This window comes from Nicotiana tomentosiformis, chromosome 8 (assembly GCF_000390325.3).
Source record: "Nicotiana tomentosiformis chromosome 8, ASM39032v3, whole genome shotgun sequence".
Taxonomy (NCBI): Eukaryota; Viridiplantae; Streptophyta; class Magnoliopsida; order Solanales; family Solanaceae; genus Nicotiana; species Nicotiana tomentosiformis.
The window spans coordinates 126374103-126398599 of NC_090819.1; the positions used below are offsets into that span (position 1 = coordinate 126374103).

The 24497-nt window shown below is 34.8% G+C and overlaps 2 protein-coding genes across 2 annotated transcripts; one reads left to right on the plus strand and one right to left on the minus strand.

The window, feature by feature from the left end:
- Nucleotides 1-1007: 1007 nt before the first annotated feature.
- Nucleotides 1008-5642, minus strand: LOC117280014 (uncharacterized). The gene is made up of 2 exons (XM_033659670.2): nt 4505-5642; nt 1008-1312 (listed from the first exon to the last, which is right to left on the minus strand). The coding sequence occupies exons 1-2, from the start codon at nt 5606-5608 to the stop codon at nt 1277-1279; spliced, it is 1140 nt and encodes a 379-aa protein (XP_033515561.1). The 5' UTR covers nt 5609-5642; the 3' UTR covers nt 1008-1276.
- Nucleotides 5643-10463: 4821 nt separating this feature from the next.
- LOC104110065 (uncharacterized) lies at nt 10464-22524 on the plus strand. The gene is made up of 12 exons (XM_009619486.4): nt 10464-10806; nt 15549-15667; nt 15793-15899; nt 16045-16132; nt 16541-17558; nt 17759-17813; nt 17918-17999; nt 18139-18219; nt 21052-21156; nt 21240-21289; nt 21919-22048; nt 22239-22524. The coding sequence occupies exons 1-12, from the start codon at nt 10644-10646 to the stop codon at nt 22314-22316; spliced, it is 2076 nt and encodes a 691-aa protein (XP_009617781.1). The 5' UTR covers nt 10464-10643; the 3' UTR covers nt 22317-22524.
- Nucleotides 22525-24497: the final 1973 nt, after the last annotated feature.

The window sequence follows — 24497 nt, forward strand, 5'->3', positions numbered from 1 at the left end:
ATCTGTTGCTTAGAACTTTCAATACTAAATTGTAATTGTTGCTATTCTATAGTTTGAGTTCTTTCGTTTGCTCCAATATTTTTATAGGCTTATCACCAACTTATTGTCCTATGTTGTAATTTCAATAATGATAGTCACTACAGATCCTTTTTTTTTTTGAATATTTTTAGGGAACCCACAGTCAATACATTGATAACCCGCTCACTATGTAATAGCTCGCAAATCATATAGAAAAAGTAAACCGCGAGCTCTGATTGAGGAGGTTGATGGTGAGGAGAATCGATCACAAATCTCTCATGTGAAAAACCACTCATCCAACCAACTTCCGGGTCACTACTGATCCTTTTTATTGAAGAATTTGCATGTTTAAGATTGAGTTATTAATGGTACTCACTATTTATTCGTTACCTATTTGTTATGTGTATTCTTGCCGCACCTTGAATATGAAGTACATGTCTTTATATTATTATTAATATTTTGTCATTTCTTAATCATAAACAACTCAAAAATTTCAAAGAATTAAACAAGTGAGTTTCTATTACAACACGGTTACTATTACAAAAGCTCATCGGATACTTGAACAACTATTTAAAAAAAGAGTATTACAAACTCATCAATAGTTTGTTCCATCTCTTTGACACGAGGAAACCTCTAGTGTAGTAATAAATATGGTTCACGAATTACGTTTTTTTTTTTTTTTTTGATTTCTTTGACAGGAGGAAACCACTAGTGTAGTAATAAATATGGTTCAACAATTACTTTGGTTTATTTTTATTTTTCTTATTTTCTAGTTAGTGTCCAATATCTATGGAGTCTGACAAAATTTGAATTCGCACCCAAAAATTTGACATTTGAGGATAAAGCACTCGGTAATTTGATTTGTAGATTCAACTTTCAGGCACTCTTTAACATTTTTTTGAATCTCAATGTTAAAATTCATGGCTCATCCACTATCATCACCTATCAAATAATAAATTATGAGAGTAATCCCACTTCTGTTTTTAATGTTTTTTAAGGAAAACACAGAAATAATATTACTAAACAAAAGATTACATAGTCCCCGAGAACGTTATCATTACCTAACTTGGCAAGGCTATTACAAACACTAGAAAGAAGATACTTAGTACTATTACTAACTCCGTGCTTGTCCTTCGCTAATTGAGGATCAACAAAAAGGGGTGGACGAGCATGGTAAAAATATTTAGTAGGGATAAAGATTTTTACTGCTTCCTTCACCAGGAGGTGCGCGACTATATTTCCTTCTCTGAAGTTATGTCTAAAAGTTGGGAGCTTCAACTAGTGCATTAACAACCTGCATTCAAATATAATGTTAGAAAGGATTTGGTTGTTTTCATAAAGGAGATTAATGATCTCCGTTGAGTCTGTTTCTATCTCTAGTTTGAGAAACTTTATTTACTTTGCAATCTTTAAACCCTCATGCAGAGCCATTAACTCAGCTTGCATGGCTGATGCTGCATGGCCTGATTTATGGAAACCGACGATCCAATCTCCATTGATGTTTCTAAATACTCCACCTAATCCAGCTTCTAAAGTGGTTTTTGAAAAGGCTCCATCAATGTTTAACTTAAGAGTTCTCGCCGAAGGTTTTTCCCACTTGATCTCAATCATGATCTTCTTTACCTTGAAAGAGTTTTTTTTTCGTGAAGAAGTTAAATTCCTAAGCTTGTTGAATAACTTTAGCGGCATGAAGATCAAGGTCTAGGTTGTTAAAGTTGTTGTTGTTCTTTTTTTTCTAAATATTCCACAAAGAAAGGAAAAATGGTCTTCCAGTTTGTAGAATGGTTCTGAATGAATAAATCTTTTGGGTTGATCAGTCAGTGAGGGTTATTCTCGATAGGTTGGGTTGGAATACCCATACCGTTCCAAAATCACCTAGTAACGGGGCAGTGTATAAAAATATGTTGTATGTCTTCCATATTTTCTCTACAAACCGTGCAGATGACATAAATATTAATGCCAATATGGCCTAGTAAGGCTCGACATGATATACGGTTATGCATACATTGCCAAAGGAAATTTTTGATTTTGTTGGGACAGTGGAGGTCCCAAATCCAGTTAAAGATGAAAATCGAAGTGTTATTGGGATTTAAGAGGTTGTAACAGGACTTGGTAGTAAATAATCCATTTGTATTAGGGTTCCAACTCATGATGTCCCTTTTTAAGACCTTATTAAGTATAGGCGTTGAGGCAATATTGTTTATAATATTAGAAGGCAATTCAAAAAAAATATTAAAGACATCTCATTTGCCTTGCTTAATAATATTTTTTATGAAAAAGTTTTGGTCATCCTTACTAAAAGGACCATATATGGAGTTTCTAAGGGTGTTGGAATTGTATATCTATTTGGAGGTCCAAATATTAATTTTGGAATCAATGTAGGAATACCATAAAGTGCTTTCATTACAAATTTTTTAACCTTTTAGAATAGCCTTCCAAATGAAAGACGTGTTGATAATAGACCTTTTTCTGGCATATTTGTGAGAAATAAGTTGTGCCCACGGGGTAGTAGAATTTAGCAAGAGTTTTCAATTGAGGCTTGTTAATAGGACGATGTTTTTGAAAGCAGCTGTGCGTATGCCAAGACCACCTTCAACTTTATTTTTCGTGCACATTTGCCAGTTCACCAAGTGTAATTTCTTAGAAGAGTTGGTAGATCCCCAAATGAAATCCCTTTGGATTTTATCTATTTGTTTAAGTATTTTTATTGGGAGTGAAGTGTATTGCGTGGAGTGGGTGGGAATAGCACTTAAGGTACTTGTGGCCAAAGTTGTTCTTCCAGCCATATTTAGGAAGGAACATTTCCAATGAGACAGTCTATTACGCAATTTGTCTAATAAAAATTGGAAATCTCTAGGTTTTGAATTGTGGTTTAAAATTGGGAAGCCAAGATATTTTTCAAATTCATGACTCAATTTTATACCTAAAAGGTTTGTGAAATAAGAGGAAATTGCTAGGGAGCATTTTTTTTAGAAGATGATTTGGGATTTTAGATAATTAATGGAAAGTCCCGATTCTTGGCAGAAAAGGTCCATACAAGATTTTATTCATTGACCAGCTTTTTTGTTAGCCTTTCCCATTAGTGTAATATCATCCGCAAATAGAACTTGAGAGAAGGAGAGACCTTTATGGTTGGTTTTAAACGGATCCCAACACAAAATGTCTATTTGATGATTAATGAGTCTTGAAAGTAACTCAAGGCAAATGATGAAAATATAGGGAGATAATGGGTCTCCTTGGCGAATGCCCCGACTAGGACTAAAGAAATATGTTCTGGTACCATTTACCAGGATCCCCATTAAGCTAGTGCTAATACAATGCATAATTAATTTAGAAATTTTTGGAGGAAATTTGAAATATCTCAGAATTCTATAAACAAAAGACCATTCAAGTCTATCAAAAGTCTTTTCTAGGTCTATCTTAATTAACATGTCAAGATTTGAATTTTTTGAATTACAGAGATTATTCATTATTTCCTGAATAATAATAGCGTTATCACTAGCTCTTTTATTTTTAATGAAGCTGGATTGAAGAGGACTAATAAAATATGGAAGGAAAGTCTTGACCCTATTGGCTATGATTTTTGTGATAATTTTATAGGACATATTACAAAGACCAATAGGCCTAAAGTTTTTGAGGTTGTTTGCATCATGAGGCATATAAAGGTTTCATTAGTACCAGTAGGCAATACTTGGGTTTCAAACACATCGTGGTAGTAATTTATGACAGAATTATCAATAATGTGCCAATATTTTTGATAGAAAAAAGTATGTATTCCATCTGGACCAGGGGTTTTGAAAGGTTTGAAGGAGAAAATAGCCTTAGTGATTTCACATTTGATAAAGGTATGCCAAGGCTGATTAAATCTATAGTGTTGTGGCATGTGGGGTCTTTAAGGATGACATTTTTGTGGGTTATGAATTTGGAAGTTGTAAAAGCGTTTTGAAAGAAAGTGAGGGTATGATCTAGGATTAATTTAGGTCTGTGATCCATTCACCATTATCATTAATGAAGTACATAATAGCATTACGACGTTTACGATTAGAGGCCATTAAGTGATAGAATCTTGTATTGGCATCTCCGTCATTTAGCCAAGAAATTCTAGAGCGTAGTTTCCAAAAATCTTGTTCCATTTTAAGAATATTATTGTACTCTAGTTGTAATTGAGTTTCTAAGTCTTGCAAGAAAAAACTCATTTGGTATGATGGAGAAGATTGGATCCCGTTTACCCGAGATAATATCCTAGGTCCATAAGGTTACAATTGTTAATGCTATTCCATAAAGAGTTACTACGCCTACGGTTTATGGGATTTCCACCAAATTTATCATTTACACTAAAAATGTCATTAAAGTCTCCTCCTAATAACCAAGGGCCCTTGTAATTTTTGTGAATATTTTCAATATTATTCCATAATTCACGTATATTTTCTAATTTGGTGCTAGCATAGATAGAGACAAATAACCAAGTAGTTTGAGTAGGGATTACCTCAACGGTAGCGTAAATTTCTTGGTTCCTCCTAACAAAGTTGTGAACTTTCACTATACTAGCATCCCACATTATCACCATTCCACCAGTTTGACCCTCGGCTGGAACCTCAATCATTTCCGAAAATGGAGAGTCACTCAAGAGGGAAATATGATTTTCCATACGTGTTTCTAACAGTGTAACCATGCAAGGTTTATGGGTATCAATCATTTCCCTAAAATTGACACGAAAGTTATCGTTGTTACCACCGCGTATGTTCCAGATAATGATATTAGTTGGTCGATACATCATCGGTGCATGGTTGTTGGTTGAGCCATTCTCCATTCTTGCATGGAGTATTGGGTTCCTCCGAAGTGAGGGAACAAGTATCATTGCATGGCTCCCCACTGTTGGGTCCTGTGGTGGCCTGATATCCATTGAGCATTTGTACAAAGCTGGGGGGCAACTGAGAATATACCTCTTCTCTTGCATTTCCCTGAAGAGATACATCTTTACTTCGTTTAGGCTTGAAAATTCTATTATTTCCCCTGATTCTACTAAATTCATCTCTTCTACATTCCCTACTTGATGACCTTCTGGTTCTGGCACATTGGGATTGGGTGCTTGAGGTGGTGCATTGTTTACTGGAGGTGGTGTATGAGCTTGACTCTGGGTATGATGTGGAGTTGTTGTCCAGGGTATGAAGATTGGGTTTAGATTCGAGATCTCCCCTGGTGGGAAGAAAGGAAGGTCGATTGTCATATTCCGTGGTTGTAGAGGGTTGAAGTGTGGAGGCAAGTTCCAATGGTTCCTCATTGCCTGGGCTTGGTTTGCATTCATTGTGGGGGCTAGTGGGTGGAGAATATTGTTCAACCAAATATGGTTGAGGTAGTTGCTCATGGCCATGTGCATCCCCTCGGATACTAATTGGGCTAAGAAGTGTAAGTTATGGAGGATGATCATTGTCTTCTGACCATCCAGTATCATATTGAATGTGATTGCATGACCCATCACAGCTTGTTCTATCCATGATAGTGGTTGGTGGTCTTGGGGTATGGGTGGTTGAATGAAGAAGATCGTTTGATTTTCTGGTTGATTGTTCAAATTTGGTGATGGATTGACCATTGTGTGGGCTCGTTGATGTTTTAGAATTTTCACTAGTCGGAATCTTCTCCTTTGAGAAATAGGTATTCTTGGCATAGTTGTTACCGGAGTGGTGGTTTATATTAACTCCAGAAGTTAAGTTGGTGGGAGGGGAAGGGGTTTGAGTAACATAATTAAATAGGTTGGTAATGATTGAATCTATTTGCATGCTTTGGTTGCTTGTGGGAGATAAGATTTTAAAGGGATTTGGTGTAGTAGTAGGGTTAGGCACGTGTTGGTCTTTATTGGCCAATTGTGCAACTGAGATGGTCTTGTGGGACAAGTGTTGTGGGACACCATCTTCCTCCATACAATAAATATTATCATTATCAATATTATTGATGATATTAGGATAGTTAATTCCAGATATTAACTGATCTTTTCCACTTTGTAGGTTTGTGCTTTTAGAAGAATTAGCCTCATTATTATCGTCAGTAGAAAATTTAAACTTTTGCATGTTAAATAAGCTAGTTTCCTTCATGCAAAACACATTGTCTTTTGAAGTATTCTTTGGGGCCACGTCATTAACCCTAAAGTCTAAATTTATTTTTGAATTAGGAAATTCTTTAACATCTAGTTCCATTGACGGATTGTCCAAGATAGTAAATTTGTTTTCACTGGTAACTTGATTTAGTGTAGAGAGATCGTTATAATTAGTGTAGATCTTTATTCTGCTCATGCTTTGATTGCTAGGAGAGTTATTGCTAGTGTTAGGGTGTTGAGTAGAAAACTTACCTGGTATTCCATGTGATTTTTTTTTGTTTGTACCTGATTTTTGGATTGCTTCGTTTCCCCTTCCAATGGCTCTCTTTTTCTTGGAGAACTTAACCGTCTGCCACACTTCACCAATGGTATCTTGGACATTATTGCATTCATACGGGTATAGAGTTGGGTTGCTCGGTAAAGTGTTTGTCACTGTTGGCGAAGCTTTTCTATATTGGCACTTTACAGCCACATGGCTTTGTCTCCCAACAATTTTTACATAAAAGATTTTCGCTCTCATATTGGATATATTGTTTGTGATTTTCAATATGAATGAAGGGAATAACAGACTCTTACAGTGATAGTTCAATACACAGTCTAGCATAACGACCCCTTAGAGTAGAAGATGTACAAGCATCTATTTTTAATAAACTACCAATGGTATTTTCAATTTTTGCTAGTGTAATACCATCGTAGAACTCGATTGGCAATTGTGGTAGACGGACCCATACAAAACTGAGTGAATTGTTTACTTCCGTTGCTACAAAGTTTGGTTTCCATCTCTGAATTGAAAGGAAGTGGCCAAAAATAAACCATGGGCCATGATGTAAAACCTTGAACATGTGATCCTCACAGTTGAATTTGGTAATGTAGTAATCTGCTTCCAGATCGATTAAAGAAAAATTTTCAAGGATTTTTCAAATTTCTTGTATTTTCTTTTTGAGAAGACGGTGTTGGATTTTTTTACCAGGGAGTTTGATAATAATAGACTATTTCCATGGTTGGTAGATACGTTCTTGTTCTTCCAAAAAAAGATGGATTCTGTGGTATCCAATTGTACTTGAGTTTAAAGATGTCGGACTTGATTCTTGTGACATTGAAGGAAGACTATCATATGGAAGGGTGTGTATATTAATTACGGAATTTTGCACATATTTAATTAATTTGTCTTTAAAACTCGAATCAGGTTTATTGTGGTATATGCTAGTGATTTTTATTACTATATCTAATGGTTTGGGTGATATTTGAAATATTTGGTCTTGATTCTCCATAGCAACTTGAGTAGGTTATAGCAAGTGTGATAAACTTAGCTTGTTTAGTGAGAGGCCAGAGAAAATTTTCTAGAGTGAGATCACCCTCCTGTTTTCTATGTTTATGAAAAGAAAGCGCACAACTTTTCAACCAAAGCATATTTCATTATTTAATAAGACAAACTGTTTGAATACCAACGGCTTATTTAATTGGTTTAAAGTGGGATTAGTTGGTGTCATGTATTTAATTAGTTTAAAGTTGGATTGGTAGGGTTTTAATGACGACTTTATGTTGAGCACCGTCCTATTGTTTTCTTCCATGAACCAACATTAAATTACTTACTGTTTTGGGTTGTTGCAATATCAGTGTAGGTTATAAGGTTTAAACCTATAATAAATACTACCTTTTGGCTTCATTGTTAACTTCGTCAAATATTGAATATTAAAAACACCAATAAGCCATTCTAACACCTCTCAAAATATGGGAAAAATCAGAAATAGCGAGATTTACAATTGATATTTGAAAAATAGTCACAATTTCAAAAGTAATCGAAATTTAGTTATTTTTTCATGTAAAGATGTAATCTGAACAAAAACACCCTTAAAAGTTCGAAAAAATTCTAGCGTAATATGCTGTAGTTCGATTTTTTTTTATATATGAGATAGTATAATATGTTGGAATTTATAATGTGCTGGAGTTCCAACATAATATGCGAGAAGTTTAAATAGAGAAGCTCCATAATCTAGCATATTATACTGGAATTTTCCGTGTAAGAGTTCCAACATAATATGATGGAAGTTTATACGCAGGAGCTCCATAATCCAACATATTATGCTGGAACTTCCCGTGTTTCGGCAAAACACTGGCTATTTTTCAATGACTTTGCAAACACTGGCTATTTTTCGATTACCATTCCAAAAACTGGCTAGACCGTGCTATTTTCGCCTCAAAATACATCGATCAAAGAGCCAACTACTAAGTAACACTAATTATTAGTACCAAAAATTGAGAAAAGTAGAACTACTATAATTATTAATAGCTTGCTGTATTTTGATTATATATCTAATAGCACAGAAATACTTACTAGAATACATGAACAACTAATATTATCGTGGGTGGTTGGACATGGATGAAATTTGCAGCATCCTTTAAAATAAAACCCATACCAATTTGTTAGTATCTTGATATTCTTTGAGGATTTCCTAAATTAAATAATGAATATGTTTATCTGCTTTTTCTATTCTACGTAGGGTGGACATTGATTATAAAAAATGTTTATTTTAAAAATGAAACAATAATTAGCGACAAGGGACTAAAAACACACATGAACGCCGAAAGAAACGAAAACAATTACTACTAGTGTACTACATACTGCTTAAATTTTAATTTTAATTTCACAAGTTTGAATTTTAGTTGTTTCTCTATCTAGCTAAACCTTGTATACTTTTAACTATGAAAAGAAAGTATACACAAGTATCAACTGTTTTACCTTAACAATTAAGATGAGTGCTTCACATAAACGAATACTTCAAATTAAAGATACCACATAAGGTAGATCACAATTCACAATATAGTTTTAAAAATCAGGAAATACCATTTTATTTTTTATGCAAAAAAAAGAAAGAAAAAAGAAATACCATCAAGAATGTTATTATTATTATTTGGACTAGCGGACAACGACACGTCTCGAAAAGAAAGACAGTTTAGTTACATTATTTACTTAATTAAGATTTCTCAAATTAGAAACCTCCTAACCAAGAGGCAAAAGTTTGGAATGAACCTTCATTGCTTATTCATTGGCATAACAATTCAAAATTCTGCAATTTATTGAGTTAATTGTTTCAATTAAGCAAAAATCTCGGGTTTTAGCGAAAGTCGCTTTTGATATGGAGCACTTTACTCTCAAAATGGGATTTTTTGATGTCAAATTAAAGTTAATTAGGCTCCAAAGTAAATAACTGACACTGAATAAAAAATCAAAAAAATAATATTACTTATTCACTTTCACATTTGTCCTTCGCAAACAAATTTTTCCAAACAAGTCTGCCATTTCCATAACTAATTGCCAAACATATATTTTGGGAGAAGAAAAAGAAGGAGAATTATTTCTAAAGAAACAGAAGTTGGGGAAAACAGTGAAGAAACAAAACAGTTACGAATTTCCAATTTCTTCTCTTCGTTTTTAGACCTCGAGAATTATTTCTTCTCCCCTCTAAAGAAAGGAAGTAATAAAGATAGTGAAAAGAAAGTATCCTTAATTTCAAATGAGCCCTTAAAATTTAGATAATTTACTGCATCAACCCAAGAATTTTGTGACATAATATACTCTCCGTTTCACTTAAAAGATTCACACTTTTTTATATCCAAAATCATTTAACTTCACATTTTCATTTTGCCACTGGCATGACTTTAATGTCCCTTTGGATATGAGAGAACATATTAGTTAATATTTAAAATAAAAGTGTTTTCTTATGTGATCATGCGGAGAAAATGATAATAATTCTCAGGTTGGTTCAAAAGTGCTCTTTTTATTATATTCTAAACAATTTTAGTCATTTAAGTTTGCTAAATTGCGTACATTTAATCTCTATCAAACATTAAAGAAACTCTGATTATTTTATTTAATGGGAACTATAAAAAATAGGAGTTAACATGAACTCATATTAGGAGATACGATTTACATAGTTTTTATTATTTTTGGCATATTTTGAATTTTGTATGGCTTTTTGAGGTCTAATTTCTGCTATTTTTAATCTATATCTAGTTTTTGCTACTGTAGTTTATGAGATTTGTCGACTTAAATTTTTTTCTATTACAGTTTTCTTTTAATCTAATAACCAAAGTTTGTTAAACATGTGAAAAAAATAAAAAATTTACGGTAAAATTAAAGGACCAAGACTGTATAAAGTATATTTAAGGGACCATTTTAAACCTACCCCAAACCTAGAAGATATTTTTATCATTTTCTCCTCGTCTCCGATTATGCCTATGTGAATTTTTAATTGTCAACGAGCCCTTTAACTTTAACTAATTTTCTGCACCGACCCGCGAAATGGAAAATGAAAATGTAATATAGTACTACTAGGAGATCAGTTCTTCTTTCGATTTCCCCTTTGATTCCGTCATTCCCATTTACACCCCTTCTGATTCCCTTTGAAAATTTCACAACATATCCTTTAAGCAAATTATATTTTTTCTGCCCATATTTATAAGTTGAAGAAAAGTAGATTCAGATTGAATTGTGTAATTGGGTATTCAAAGTAATCGAATTTGAATAAAAAAGATGGATTCTGCAATACCCGCTTCTCAATCGGAAGAGGGGAAGCGAGAGGAGGAGGCAGAACCCAAAGAAATGGCGCACAAGACTAAGGTTATTCAATTCTTGGGCCGAACCACACCAATTATTCTCCAAAACGACAATGGCCCATGTCCACTCCTTGCTATCTGTAAGCCCCCCTTCTCTTCCGTAGGGTTTTATTGAGTTGTATGTATACTTTGAGATTGAGACATATTATGGAAAATGTTTGTTACTATCTTAGTTCTGTTATTTTGGTTACTTGTTTTGATAAAGATCATGTTTTTACTTAATTTATATATGAAATGGAGTATTTTATGATGAAATTTGCCAGTAGTCTTTTTAGGTTGTTTAGAGATTTTTATAATAGTAAAGAATCTTTAGTTTTAGAGAACCATGTAGAGAGAAAAGATATAGAGGTCGTATATAGCAAATCCTTACTAATTTGGATTGACGCGTAGCTGTTGTTGTTGTTGTCGTCATCGTAAAAAGGCAGTATAGTTTTCTTGAACTATTACTCCCTTCATCCCATTTTACCTGATGTCATTTGATCGGGAACAAAGTTTTAAGGGAAAAAAAAAGACTTCTTGAAACTTCTAAAGTAAGTTGTAGAAATTTGTGCAACTGTAAAATAGGAAGTTCAAAGTTAAATAATTTCTAACTGTAGAAAGATATCATTTTTTTTTAGTACAGACTAAAAAGAAAGAACATCACATAAATTGGAACAAAGGGAGTATTTACTATGAGAGTTGACTATACTTTAGCCTAAACCTGTAATGGCCTTTAGGATAGAAGTCTGCATCTTATTGTGATGCTTAATGAATTGTTCCTTTTGTTTTATTTTGTGGTATCGAATCTGAATTGTAGTTTTTTCTGCTCTGGCTTGTACGAGAGACCAAAAAGATGCAAAGGGAAATAGAAATAAAGAGAATTCAGAAAGAAAAGGAAATAAAGTAGAAAAAGGCAGAAACTTGTTTCGTTCGCACTAACTGATCTATGGTTATAGCAATCTGTAGAGATATGATCTTAGGGAATCGGTTGCATGTGATATGTTATTAGCAACTGCTGACGGAGGGACTAAGCTGTAAATATTCATAAACGTAAATATGAAAATCAGTGATCCAACAGTTACCATCCTCACCTAAACCTCAAGGTACAACCCTTGCACGTTACATTTACCCCCTTCAAAGAACTTGATGCATACAATTGAAGCTTGAGGAATGTGCCGTATAACCTTAGGTGCCCAATTAGCTTCTTATAGCAAGAGAATTGCGCATTGTGCTAGAATCTCTGTTAAAGTCGAATTTTGCCCCTTTACCATGCTTTTGTAAAAGTTAGTCACAGGTTCAGTCAAGCATTGTCCATCCTCAGCAAGTGTTGGTGGGTCAATTGAAGGTGTAACTTGGGCTGCTACATTCTAAATTAACCGTGACACATGGAACATTGGATATATCTTAGCTGTTAGAGGCAATTAAAGTATAGGCAGCAGACCCCGCATTCTTTTTTACCATATAAAGTCAAAATTTAGCGAGTCACAAACCTTTTAAGTTTTTTTTTATAAGGTAAAATAACTTTCAGTAACTAGGGTTGCGATTTCAGATTACCCAATCTCTTGTTACAAACACCCTTTCAATTTTTCTGAGTGTGCATAAAATTTTACTCTTTCATGAGCCTTCTCCAAGTTCTCCTACTGCTTCTGAGCTATCATTTGTGCTTGTTTGACTGAGCTACTGTATCAAAGATTGGGGAGGAGGGAATCTATACCGGGCTTCAGAAGGATTGTTTGTAAAGAACCGTGGAAATTATTTCTTGCACTCCCCAGGTTTCTGATTAGTGGTACATCTCACATAAGTATCCAAGTACCTGATCACTTGCTATGTTGTTGATTGATACTCGAATTTTGTCCGAATGATCACCAAAAGGAGATGTGATGTTGTTGGAATACAGGAATAGCCATCAGAAAGAGGAAAGAGTATAAATTGTAAGGAAGGAAACTTTGACCGAGTAGCGGCTTAAGAGTGCCCCCGTTGGCGGAATCTTTTTAAGTCTAGCAAATTCGTCAAGTCTATTACATCATTAAAAAAGCTTATACCGTACAAGGGTGTCTCCTGTCTAGTGCGAGGAAGAGTGGACATATACGGTATATAGCTTTCCCTTGCATTTATGCAAAGAGGTCTGGTACCATGTGAAAGAAAAAAGCGAGAGAAACATGTAGGGGTGTGACCTAGTGGTCAATGAAGTGCTATGTCAATTATTAAGATTTTTTTATAATTGTGGTGTACGGGCCAGCATGCACCTCGACTAATTCCACGCGGTACCTGCTACCTCCCACCAGCACAAGGAAGAAATCACCTAGTATTTTACCTTTGTTGGGATCTCAGGGATCTCAACCTGACACCTCATGGTTCTCAACCCACTTTATTGACTACTAATTATTAAGAATATTATAGCTAAGTTACTCCGACACGGCAGTTTAGGTGTCGCACCCGTGTCGACACGACACTAGTATGGGTGTGTGAATGGAATCCGTACCGGATCTGGTCAAACAATTTTGGGTACTTTGACCACGACGGACGGAAAAATTCGAGACGAGATACAATTTGATTTCCGAAATAAGAACCATAACTAGGGTAAATTTGAAAAAAATAGCATACCTTATCTAGTAAATCAATCATTTACTTATCTACAATTTGAGAATAAAAAGAAAATCCACACTTCACAAGCTATACGTAAGTATTCCACAAAATTTCTCATAACTTAGAGATATTTTTATATTTTTAATTTTTTGAATTATTTGTAGTCGAATCCCCGCACCCATATCCGTACTAGGATCCGTATCCCCGAATCTTAGAATTTACATGTCGGAGGATCCGACCTCTAGATCCGCACCCGTGTTAGACACCCGCACCCGTGTCCGAGCAACTTAGTATTATAGTGTAACAATTTGTTACTGATTTTTTTGTCTTTCAACCCGCCTCAGCAAAGTAAAGGTATTGAAACACATCGAGTATGCTTATTTTGCAAACTAGAAATGGAAAGAAGTTACTGGAATCGCTTAAGTAGATACACATTGATTGTGTTGCTGAATATTGAACAATCATCCAAAATGAAGGTGGTGTTGTTTTCTCCAAAGAATAGCTGGTAATTGTATGATGCAAGAAGAACTATGGTTTGCAATTTACATGGAAAAGAATCTATTCTCAATCACCGAAAAAGGTACAGTGACAAACTTTCAAAAATTTGGAGTAGCTTGAATTGGCAGCTAAAGAGTAGTTAAGAAATTGCCTGAATAGCTTTCTTAAAAAAAGTAAAATAATAATTTGCCTGAAGAAAGGTTGAAAGTTGTTGAAAAAGTTACAAAAATGGGAAGAGAAAAAAGAGGCTGGAAAAAGGTAGCCCCCATGGAATTGGTCACTCAAAAGAAGTGCTCAGAGATGTTACCTTTCTCCAAAAAAAAAGTGCCTAGAGGTCCATAAAAAAAAAAAGTGCCTAGAGGTGTGGCATCTGGAGTGGATATATATGTGGCGCCATCGAAGCAGTCACTAGAAATGAAAATCTTGTTGCCAGAATGGTCATCTAAAAGAAGCAAGATAGTGAAATTATGAAAAAGGAAGGAAAATTCTGGCCAGACAAGGCCATCCATAGGTACGCCGTACGCAGAAGGTGCTTATGTCTCTACCAAGGTCTGTGGTAATTTCTGAATGAAGAAAAGACAGGAAAAAATACTTGCCAATTGCCATAATTGGTAGTTAACACATTCAGGAGAGCTCCTTATGTAGGATTTTTTTTTTTTAATTTAAAGAAATATATGAGTTTAAGTTGCATGAAATAAGAAAAGCTTTCTACTTCTGGGGATTTCTAATTATTCTGACATATTCATTAGTAATTCTCTTGACGTTTAATACATCTCATCATATTCAAGGTGATAAAACAACTTGAGTTCGCTTATTTTAAAGAGGAAATAAGCTAGGGGTTGACGTTGTTCCTTGCTGTCAGAAAAATCATTTATAATAACAATAACAATAACAACCCAGTGTATTCCCACAAGTGGGGTTTTGGGGAGGGTAGGATGTACACGACCTTACCCCTATCCTGGAAGGGCAGAGAGACTGTTTCTGATAGACCCTCAGCTAGATAAAAGATGGAAGAAGCACTGATAGCAAGTAATAACAATACAAGATATTTAGAAAACTAAAACCAAGATAGCAAAATAAAAGATGAAAGAAGTTCTGATAACAAGTAATAACAATACAAGATATGTAGTAATAGCAAACTAAGGATAAAAATGATACCATATTAACACTAATACTATTGAACTAAGGAACACAAAGGAAAACGCTCGACTACCTATTAACCTTCTATCCTAATTCTCAACCTCCACACCCTCCTGTCAAGAGTCATGTCCTCGATTAGCTTAAGCTGCGCCATGTCCCGCTCAATCACCTCTCCCTAAGACTTCTTTGGCCTACCTCTACTTTTCCTCTTATCCCCAAGGTCAACCTCTCACACCTCCTGACTGGGGCATATGTGTTTCTCCTTTTAACATGCCTGAACTATTTTAACATCGCCTCTCGCATCTTATCCTCCACGGGGGCCACTCTCACCTTGTCCCGAATAACTTCATTCCTAATTCTATCTAACCTAGTATGCCCACACATTCATCTCAACATTCTCATTTCAGCTACTTTCATCTGCGGGTAAAAATATAGAAAAAAGGATACATTTTCGTGATCAATGGGATGTATTTCTATTGTGTATGTAGTCATTTCTTGCTCATGAAGAAGGTTATGGTGTCATTAACCAGTTTGCTTTAAAATCTATGTTAATGCTTTGATTTATTTTTTAAGGATCAATTTGTGTATTTGATATGAATCTTTGTTATCTGTTCGATAGGTAACGTGCTATTGTTGAAGAACAACTTGAACTTGAGTCCTGATATTCCTGAGGTTTCACAGGAGAAATTGCTTTCTCTTGTTGCTGAGCGGCTGATAGATTCAAACAGTAATGTCAATGTAATTATATTGCCTTTATGGATAGGTTTTTTGTTCCTTTCATTCGTGCTATTTAATATACCCATACACGTGTTCTCTCTTTACTGGATTTGAGGTAATTGTTAGTATTTTTGATTGCTGTCCAGGACAAAGATGAAGGGTATGTTGAAAATCAGCAACAGAATATTGCTGATGCGATTGATTTGCTTCCTAGACTTGCCACTGGTATTGATGTAAATATAAAATTCAGGAGGTAGACAATCTTTCCTCTTTTTATCTTTCCTCTTTTTGATTGCTTTTATTCATTTTATTAACATATGGGTCCGTATATCTTTACGATGCAATAACATGCATGTTTCCAGTTGCGGTTCTGATGAAATACATGTCTTGTTTGGCAGAATTGATGACTTTGAGTTCACTCGTGAATGTGCAATATTTGATCTTTTGGATATTCCACTTTATCACGGTTGGATAGTTGATCCACAGGTATCAGTTTTGGCTACTTTCTTTGAGTTCACTCGCGAATGTCCGAGGACATTCTTGTCGCAGATTCTAATTGCTAAATCAATATTCGTTTTATATTTATAATTTATCTCTATTTTATCCACGAATTAAATGACTTCTTGATGTCCTATAGTTTGGTCGAATGGTGGACAACTCATTTTGGCCTTCGAAAACCTTCTAAAATTTATTACTCAGATGTGTATAACAGATGGTAATGAAGTTTGAGGTTGCATCGAGGATAAGTTTTTTTTCCGTAGAAGTTTTAATGATGAGGCTGTGCATTATTTTGACCATTTTGCCCTAAAAGTTGTTTCTTAGTTGTAAGATTGAAGACCTTATTGCAACTTTTGTTTAAAGTGAATTGTTTTTTGAGTTATCAATTTGTTCCAGGATCATGATACTGCAAATGCAATTGGATCAAAGTCGTATAATACTTTGATGGGGGAGCTTGTTGCCCTTGAAACCCAAAATATGGACACTGGGAATAAGAAAAGTTCTGAAGATGATGATGTTGATTTTGCTGCTGCTACAACTGCAGCACTAGGGGTACCTTCTCCATGCCTTTCGAGAGGGAGATCATTTGAAGATTCTCCTGTTTCTATTACCGATAACCATACAGCCAGAAAAGGAGATATTGAAGAAGAAGCAGAGCTGTTGAGAGCCCTTCAATTATCTGAAACTTCATTAGTAGAAACTGATGGACTGAATTCCTTAGGTGAGATAGCAAATCTAAAGTGTCCAGAGCCGATGGTTCTTACCAAGACATCAGAAGGAAATGATATTGAGACGACACAACCAGTTTTGCAGCATGAAGCATTGATACCGACAGAAGTATTAGTATCTAACGATAGAGATATATCTGGTGATGCCGATCCAAATAGTTCCCAAATAGTCTCCGGAGCAGCGATTAATTCATCCCTGAAAATTGATCAGGAAACCCCTTCCCAAGAACTTGGAAATGCAAAACTGCTGGCTGAAAATGAGAGTGTACCTCTTGAGTCAGGACAAGTTTCTTCATCTGCTTGTGAAAATCATGAGCATCTTTTTGGAGGTATGAATGGCATTCAGGGAACACACACTATTGCTGGAAATGCGAATGCAGCTGAACCTAATCATCAAGTTGGTTGTGATGCCTTTGATTCATCTAGTTCCTCAATACCATCTACAGTCTCAGGTTCATCGGGTGGCAGACGACATGACACAGATGAACCTGAAACCTTTAATTCTTCCATCGATGATGATGAGCCCATTTATGAAGGAGAGGATTGCATATTGGAGTCAGCAACCACTAGTTACCAAAGTCGAGAGCCTATGTATGAAGGTGAGGTGGTTCTTGCTGAACAAGTGAATGGAGGCAGTACAGATGTGCCTGAGACAATTGTGAAGGATGAAATCACACAGAGAGAAGGTGAGAAATTCTTTAATATGAATGAATCAGACAACTCAGGTGCTCTTGTGTAGGATGAATGTCTTCCTTGACACTTATCAAAGAAAAAGGAAAAGATGAATTTCTCCTTGATCTAATTGTATTTTCCTTTCTTTCATGTAATTTTACTACCTTGACAGTTTAAGTAGAACACTATGTTTGCTCTTCTTAATTCACATTAGGGGAACTGGTGAGGAACTTTCTGAAGAACAGTGCAAGCCAATTAACAATCTTTGGGTATGCTATCATTCCCTGTTATAAGTTCATTCTCCTGTTCAGAACTGTAATACTTATGTTTTGCTAGTAGTAAGCGAATACTCTTTTCTTTCTCTTTTGCGCAGATTATTTTCCTTGCAAGAGGGTTTGAAAGAGCGGGAACTTTGTGTTTTCTTCAGGAATAATCATTTCAACACCATGTTTAAGGTCTGATGTGCTTGCTCTGTTACTATTATCATTTTTATATTATTTGTACTGGGGTATAATAATTTCCTGTGTGGATATGATTATATCTCCACTTCTCAAGTTTTCTGGGAATAGAACACTGATGTCAGCTTATGTGCAGTTTGAAGGCGAACTATATATTTTGGCCACTGACCAGGGATATATAAATCAGTCTGATTTAGTATGGGAGAAACTCAATGAGGTAAGAAGTGTGTCTTTTCATATATTTACCTTGGATTTGACTAATTGGGTAAAACTGAGTTTACATTTTTAACTTGGGAATTTCATACTAGAAAGGTATGTTGAATCTCTGTTTTAGCTTACATTTGCAACAGGTAGTTTCCACTACATTCTGCTTGTGGTTAACTACTTTTTAGAGTAGAAAGTATGCTGTTTCATATGCTTAAATCCACCACCTGTTTCAAGAGTCCTTATTTACTCCGTTAATGGCATTGAACAAATGCTTGGTTTCATATGCTTAAATCCAATCACTTATTTAAGAGTCCTGTCACTCTCACTTTGAATGGAATGAAACAAAGGCTTGGTTTATGTGTGCATGTTTTTTTTGTTGTGTGTAATTAGAGTATTTCATTAATCACCAAGAGCAACAATTACAAAACAAGCTAAGTCATCCTCGGCTAGCTACACTTAATACATAATTCTATCTCTCAAACTATCCTACTTGCAGTACATTACTCTTCAAACTAATATCAAGCTAGCTGGTCTATATGATTGATGTTGTCAGAAGAGAAGCTGTTGCATCTTGCTTCTCAAAATTCCTGTCACTCTGATGTTGCATGTACATGCAACTTCCCTAGCAAGTTGCTCAGTAGTCTTTGCTTCCCTATGTGTGGATATATTGTTGAACTAAAGTTGTAAGTGTTTCTAATAATGGTAAATATCAATATTCTCCCTTCCTTTCATGTCAAGGGGATGGAAGTTTTTATAAGTTGATGGTGCAGTATGTGACTGTAAATGAGGGATAATATGGAGAAACCGGATGGAGAGGCTATTTGAATATGCACAGGAAAGAGCACATATTATACTTTCTCTAACCCCAACCACAATTTTATCTCTGTTATTAGTAAATGTGGAGGCCAACTTGTCCCTTATCCAAAAGACGAAAAACCAAGGGACTGAAAGACATAATTCCTCCTTGAGTTTAATTATCTGAATCGAGAATAATTAGATATTTTTGGTAGAGGAGCTTAATGATGCTATTGATAGTTTAGTGGGGCAATGTATAGGACTCATTAAGGTGAGGCCGGGCAATGTATCTGACACACTAGCACAGAGTAAGTTATAGGTTTCTGATTGTTTTACGCTATATCCAAAATCCAAGATTCAAGGTTGTGAAGACATAAAAGAGGAAAGAAGATATATTGAAGGCTTGGTTTGTTTTTTGAGTATCATTGGAATTTATATCGTTGCAATTTAATTAAAGCTGTACCTAGCCTATTTAATTCATATTTACCAAATCATACAAAGTTGGAGACAAATCTTAACATTAATTTCTTACTACCTACAAAATCATCCAAAGTCATAACAAAGGTTAGCCTCTATTTTCAGGGGCAGAGAAGCAGTATCATGTGTAGTACACTAGAAACTCATTGTAACCTGTCGATTTGTAAGTTCCACTTGTGGCTGCAGAAAGCTTAATTCTGAGCTCTAAGTAGCACCTGATCATAGTAGTCACACAATTCTGCCACAGATTCAATGGCCTTTAGAAACCGAATATCAGCTAGTCCATGTATACTTTTGAAACTTAGCAGGGTTTTTCCCTCAACCAAGAGAACTTCTCTTTCTGTAAATCCTATATGATCAACTGAAGGTTGAGAGCCGTTTTGTGCTATGCACAGCATTGTAGAACGGAATTGTAGATCATATGAGAGGAATGATACTAATCAGGTGTTACTTCAAAATTTCCCTGCCTTTACTTTGATAAATTTTTGCAATTGTACCAATAATGTTTCTACCTTCTCGAGAGATAAACTCGTCGACCATTATTAATGCTTTCTAGATATCATAATACTGAAAACGGGGACCACTTCTGTATACTGGAAATTTCAAATTAATCAGAAGATATATGTTATCTTCAGGACTTCAACTTTGGACATGATTCCATTTAGAGATAATGAACCTCATTTGCCCCCTGATATTCATGCAGGTTAGAAGTAGGTCAGTCGGTAAGGATTTGGGGAGTAACCTTTTCCAGTAGTGTGCAAGGAAAATCACAAGCAATGATCTAAGTTATTAAGTTAGAACAGCAAAATTTGGTAATATAATAACTTATTATAAGGTAAACTGGTAATATGATAATAACAACCGCAACATGTTCTACAACAAGTCTCTTGCTATCGGAGTTTTCTGCTTTTCTATCTTAGGCTGTTCCAAAGTTTAGTACTCTTTCCTTCCGGTTTTAGGTACATTAGATTGAACACGGTTATTTGGTGAACATAAACTGCCTTTGTATCTAAAATAGATGTAGGTCCAAAAATGAGGCTAACATTTGAACTTTTTGCATGAAAGTGAGTCCCATTAACCCATTTGAGAATAATATATTGAAAAAGCATTGGAAGAGTAAGTTTTTTCTATTAGGAAATTAGACATTCTGAAGCAAGGCAGAAGGGAAAGTTGGTCTCCTTACTTGGAACAAATGGAATATTATCTTATGACACTCGAACTGCGATATGAAGCAAAGTTGGTTAGCCAGGTAAGGAACAGCTAGGCTTTTAACTATTGCGATAGAGCTAGACAATTGACATAAATCTGCAAAAAAAAAAAATCTTCTCCCTTTTTCCTAAGCATGTGTTGTTTGCTATGTTTTTTAGTGCGAAATTGCATCAAATTTGGTGTACTATACTGTTACCGATGTGATTGCTATTCTTGACTTTTGCACGTCTTGTTGCCTCTTAGAAGGGACAAACAGTATAATGCAGCTCTATTAAAAATTTTTTGGTCTTGTTTGCAGAAGTTAGTGTGTTATTACTTGCTTGCATTGCCTTTTAACTCTTGAGTTCTCAATATTCTCCAGGTGAATGGAGACACGATATATGTGACTGGAAACTTCAAGGAGTTCAAGGTCGAAGATAATTCCAACACCACATGGGATCAACAGAGTGCTATGGCCAGTACTGCAGTATGTAGTTCTCTGCTTGTAATAGAATGTTATGGATTTGTACCAATGACGTTCTTGAAACTGACTTCAGCTGTTACTCCCAGGACTATCTGGCAAACATGGACAATTCAGGACAAGGACATCCAACTTTCAAGTAATTATCTAATACTTTAATATTTAATCATCTTCTTTTTGCATATATTAGCATGAGACTGGAACATTACCAGATCATATACTGCATCAGGATCTATTCTCTTTCATTAGCTCTCCCATTGTCTTTTAACTGACAAACATCGGTTTCGACCAGTCCGTCTGTTGATATTCAACTTTTGCCTTCATTGGTAGTTAAAGCTAGATGGAGATATTTGGGCAAGGTTGTTTTGTCTTCCTATTCTAGCATCAAAGCCATTCTATTCTCTGTCACCAAATATGTTGTGTATGGAGAAGTTGCTGGCGCGTTTCGGTTACAATGTAGTGAAACATTAATTTAGTTAGAGAGGAATAAGAGATGCTTTGAAGGTCAAAGTCATCACATTTCTGTTGCAAAAACAGATGTTTGCAGAACTCTTTTAATATTTTTGGTGTAAGGATAGCGTGATAGGTACTCTTTTAATAAAATTTACTTTACCTTTTCCAAAAAAAAAAAAGGTTTTAATTGTAACACGGGAACTTTATTTAACTTTTTAAAGTTGATATGCTCAATTTTGCAACCTTAATTTGATAGTATTGAATATATCTCTACTTGGTGCTAGCACTAACTTTTGCTGATTGTTGGCCTGGCAGTTCTGATTTACAATTGGCAATAGCTCTTCAGCAACAGGAATTTGAGCAACAGCAACAGGCACCACAGAGAAATCAAAACCCCCAACAACAAGCTGTAAATGGTGCGTCGAGATTGATTACTGGTCCTCAGGTAGGCACTTGAAATTTTCTGATATTCATTCTTCTGAGCAGGTTTTCCTGTTTTGAGTTTGCATATATTCGATAACTCCTGTCTTGAAGTACTTTCGACTAGTGGATTAGGTCACGAAATGAAGTGATATGTGAAAAATGTATACAACCAGCTTCATAATAATCTAATAGAGTAAACTACTTTTATACAGGTACCAAGGAGCAAACCTACATCTTCGTCAGCCAGGCCGGAGCCAAAGTCATCAAAAGACAAGTGTATTGTGATGTAAAGACTGCAATTTTTAAGTTTGTTTGTAAAGTAGAAAACGCCTTCTTTTCCTAATGACTCTCATGTTAATCAAAACAACACTTTTTTTTAATTTAAGTTGCAGTTTTCAACTTTCTGTATAAAAGGTATATATCAGGGCATTTCTGGTTAATGACAAAAAGTCAAAGATCTTTCCTTTTTAATGGAATGACCCTATTTTGTCGGTGAAACATTAGGCTACTTACATTGTTACAACCTGTGCACTTTCCTGTTGGCTAATAAGCCAATGATTTGTATTTCGATTTCATCAATTATGTCAATAGGTACTTTTACCTTGTTTGTTGGCTAGCTTGACAAATAATTTAATTTGAGACAGAGGTAGCGAAATATTGGGCACGTATATGCAAGGCAATACTAATTTGTTAGGGTCAAGTTTTTGTTAAATAGAATCCCATGAGTGGGGTCTAGGAACGATAGCGTGTTCGGTAATATTACCCCTATCCGGGGAAGATAAAGATGTTTCTGATAGATTTTCGGCTCAAGAAAAATAAAAAGAAATAATAGAAACATGCATTATCAACAAACAGGGTCAGTAAGATAGTAACAACAATCACATAGCCAAAGCCAGAAAATGGATGAAAGGAAACAGTAACAACAAAATATAAGAAACCAAAGCGAATGTTGTCATTTCAGTGCGTTTAAACAAAATATAAGAAACCAAAGCGAATGTTGTCATTTCAGTGCGTTTACTTTAAGGTCTGATATATGTTACAAGTCTTTTAGGTTTGTTAAAGATTTACACTATGTTATTAGCAAATGCAGAGAACTCTAGTGGTAGAGAAATTTTATACTAAGTAGAAAATGCAGAGAACTTAGTGGTGGAGAAATTTGTAAAGTTAAAGTGTTTTTGCAAGTTCAAATTGATCATTTAAATAAAATCTTGAAGTGGTGGATGCATCTTTTACCCTTTTTTACACCATGATTACTACTCGTGTCACATAATTACAAGTTAGAGTGCAACTTTAACTACTTTTATAGAATCTAATAAGTCAAGGTTTGTATTTGTTTTGAAACATAAAGATTAAAGGAACTAAATGATTTTGGTTAAAGATGATTAGAAGGTTTATTGACTTTGAGGGTTGTCATTAATTGAAGAAAGCAAAAGGGAAGATATTAAATTCATAGGGCAGATAAAAGAAAGAGAAAAGTCAGGATATGTGGGGATAATGAAAGGGACAATACCCCCTCTCAAAAAAAAAAAAAAAAAAACCCTTTTTTACAAAATCAAATTTTATTTTATTTTCCTAAAAAAGGGAATTTATTGTGAGAGGGGACCACACTAATCCTTTGTCTCAATCTTAGGACTGGGAATATGACAAGCCTACAGCTATGATGTTGACCCCACCACCCTCTCTTTCAACTAACAGTTACTGTTCACTGTGCACTAGGCTTTTTTTCCTTTTCTTTTTCTTACAAATTTTGCTTTCAAATTTCAATTACGTAATCCTCTTTTTGGATATAATAACCTAAATAATCCCTTACCTAATTGTTTAAAATAAAGAATAATCGACTGACATACAATATATGTATAATATATTTATAATTGATGTATACAGACTAAAAAATTAAATAGTAAATTCGGCTGACTATGTCTATATAATCCTTTAAATTTTGTTACAATTTGCAATAATCTATATCAAAAGTACTTCTGGTATCATATGCGTAGTAGTAATATCAAAAGTATTTTTGTTTTGTGTACCAAATTACTATTTTTTTCTTTTATAGAAACTTGATCAAACATGATTTGATGCAATATTCGAAATGACTCCATATTGACAATATCGCAATGACTTTAGCTTTGGTTTATTTTTGGAAATATTTTTTGGGGATAAGTCGTGTGTTTTGATTAGGTTTTATAGATAAGTTATTCCAAGAAAATTTAAAAAAAGAAAATAAAAGAAAAGAGAACGGTGTTTACATTACAAAATAAAAAATTGTTCTACGAAAGTGTTTTCAAAAATGTAAAATATAATTTGCAAATATTGTTTTTCAATTTTTGTTAACTCTTGTTTGTGCTCGTTGTTTTTGCAGCTTTGGACAAGTGAATTACTTTTGATCAATCAGTTCAAGCATTGACAAACCCACCTTCCTTCTGTATTCGGGACTAAACTCGAGTGTTGAATTTTTGCAAAAACTTATAAAT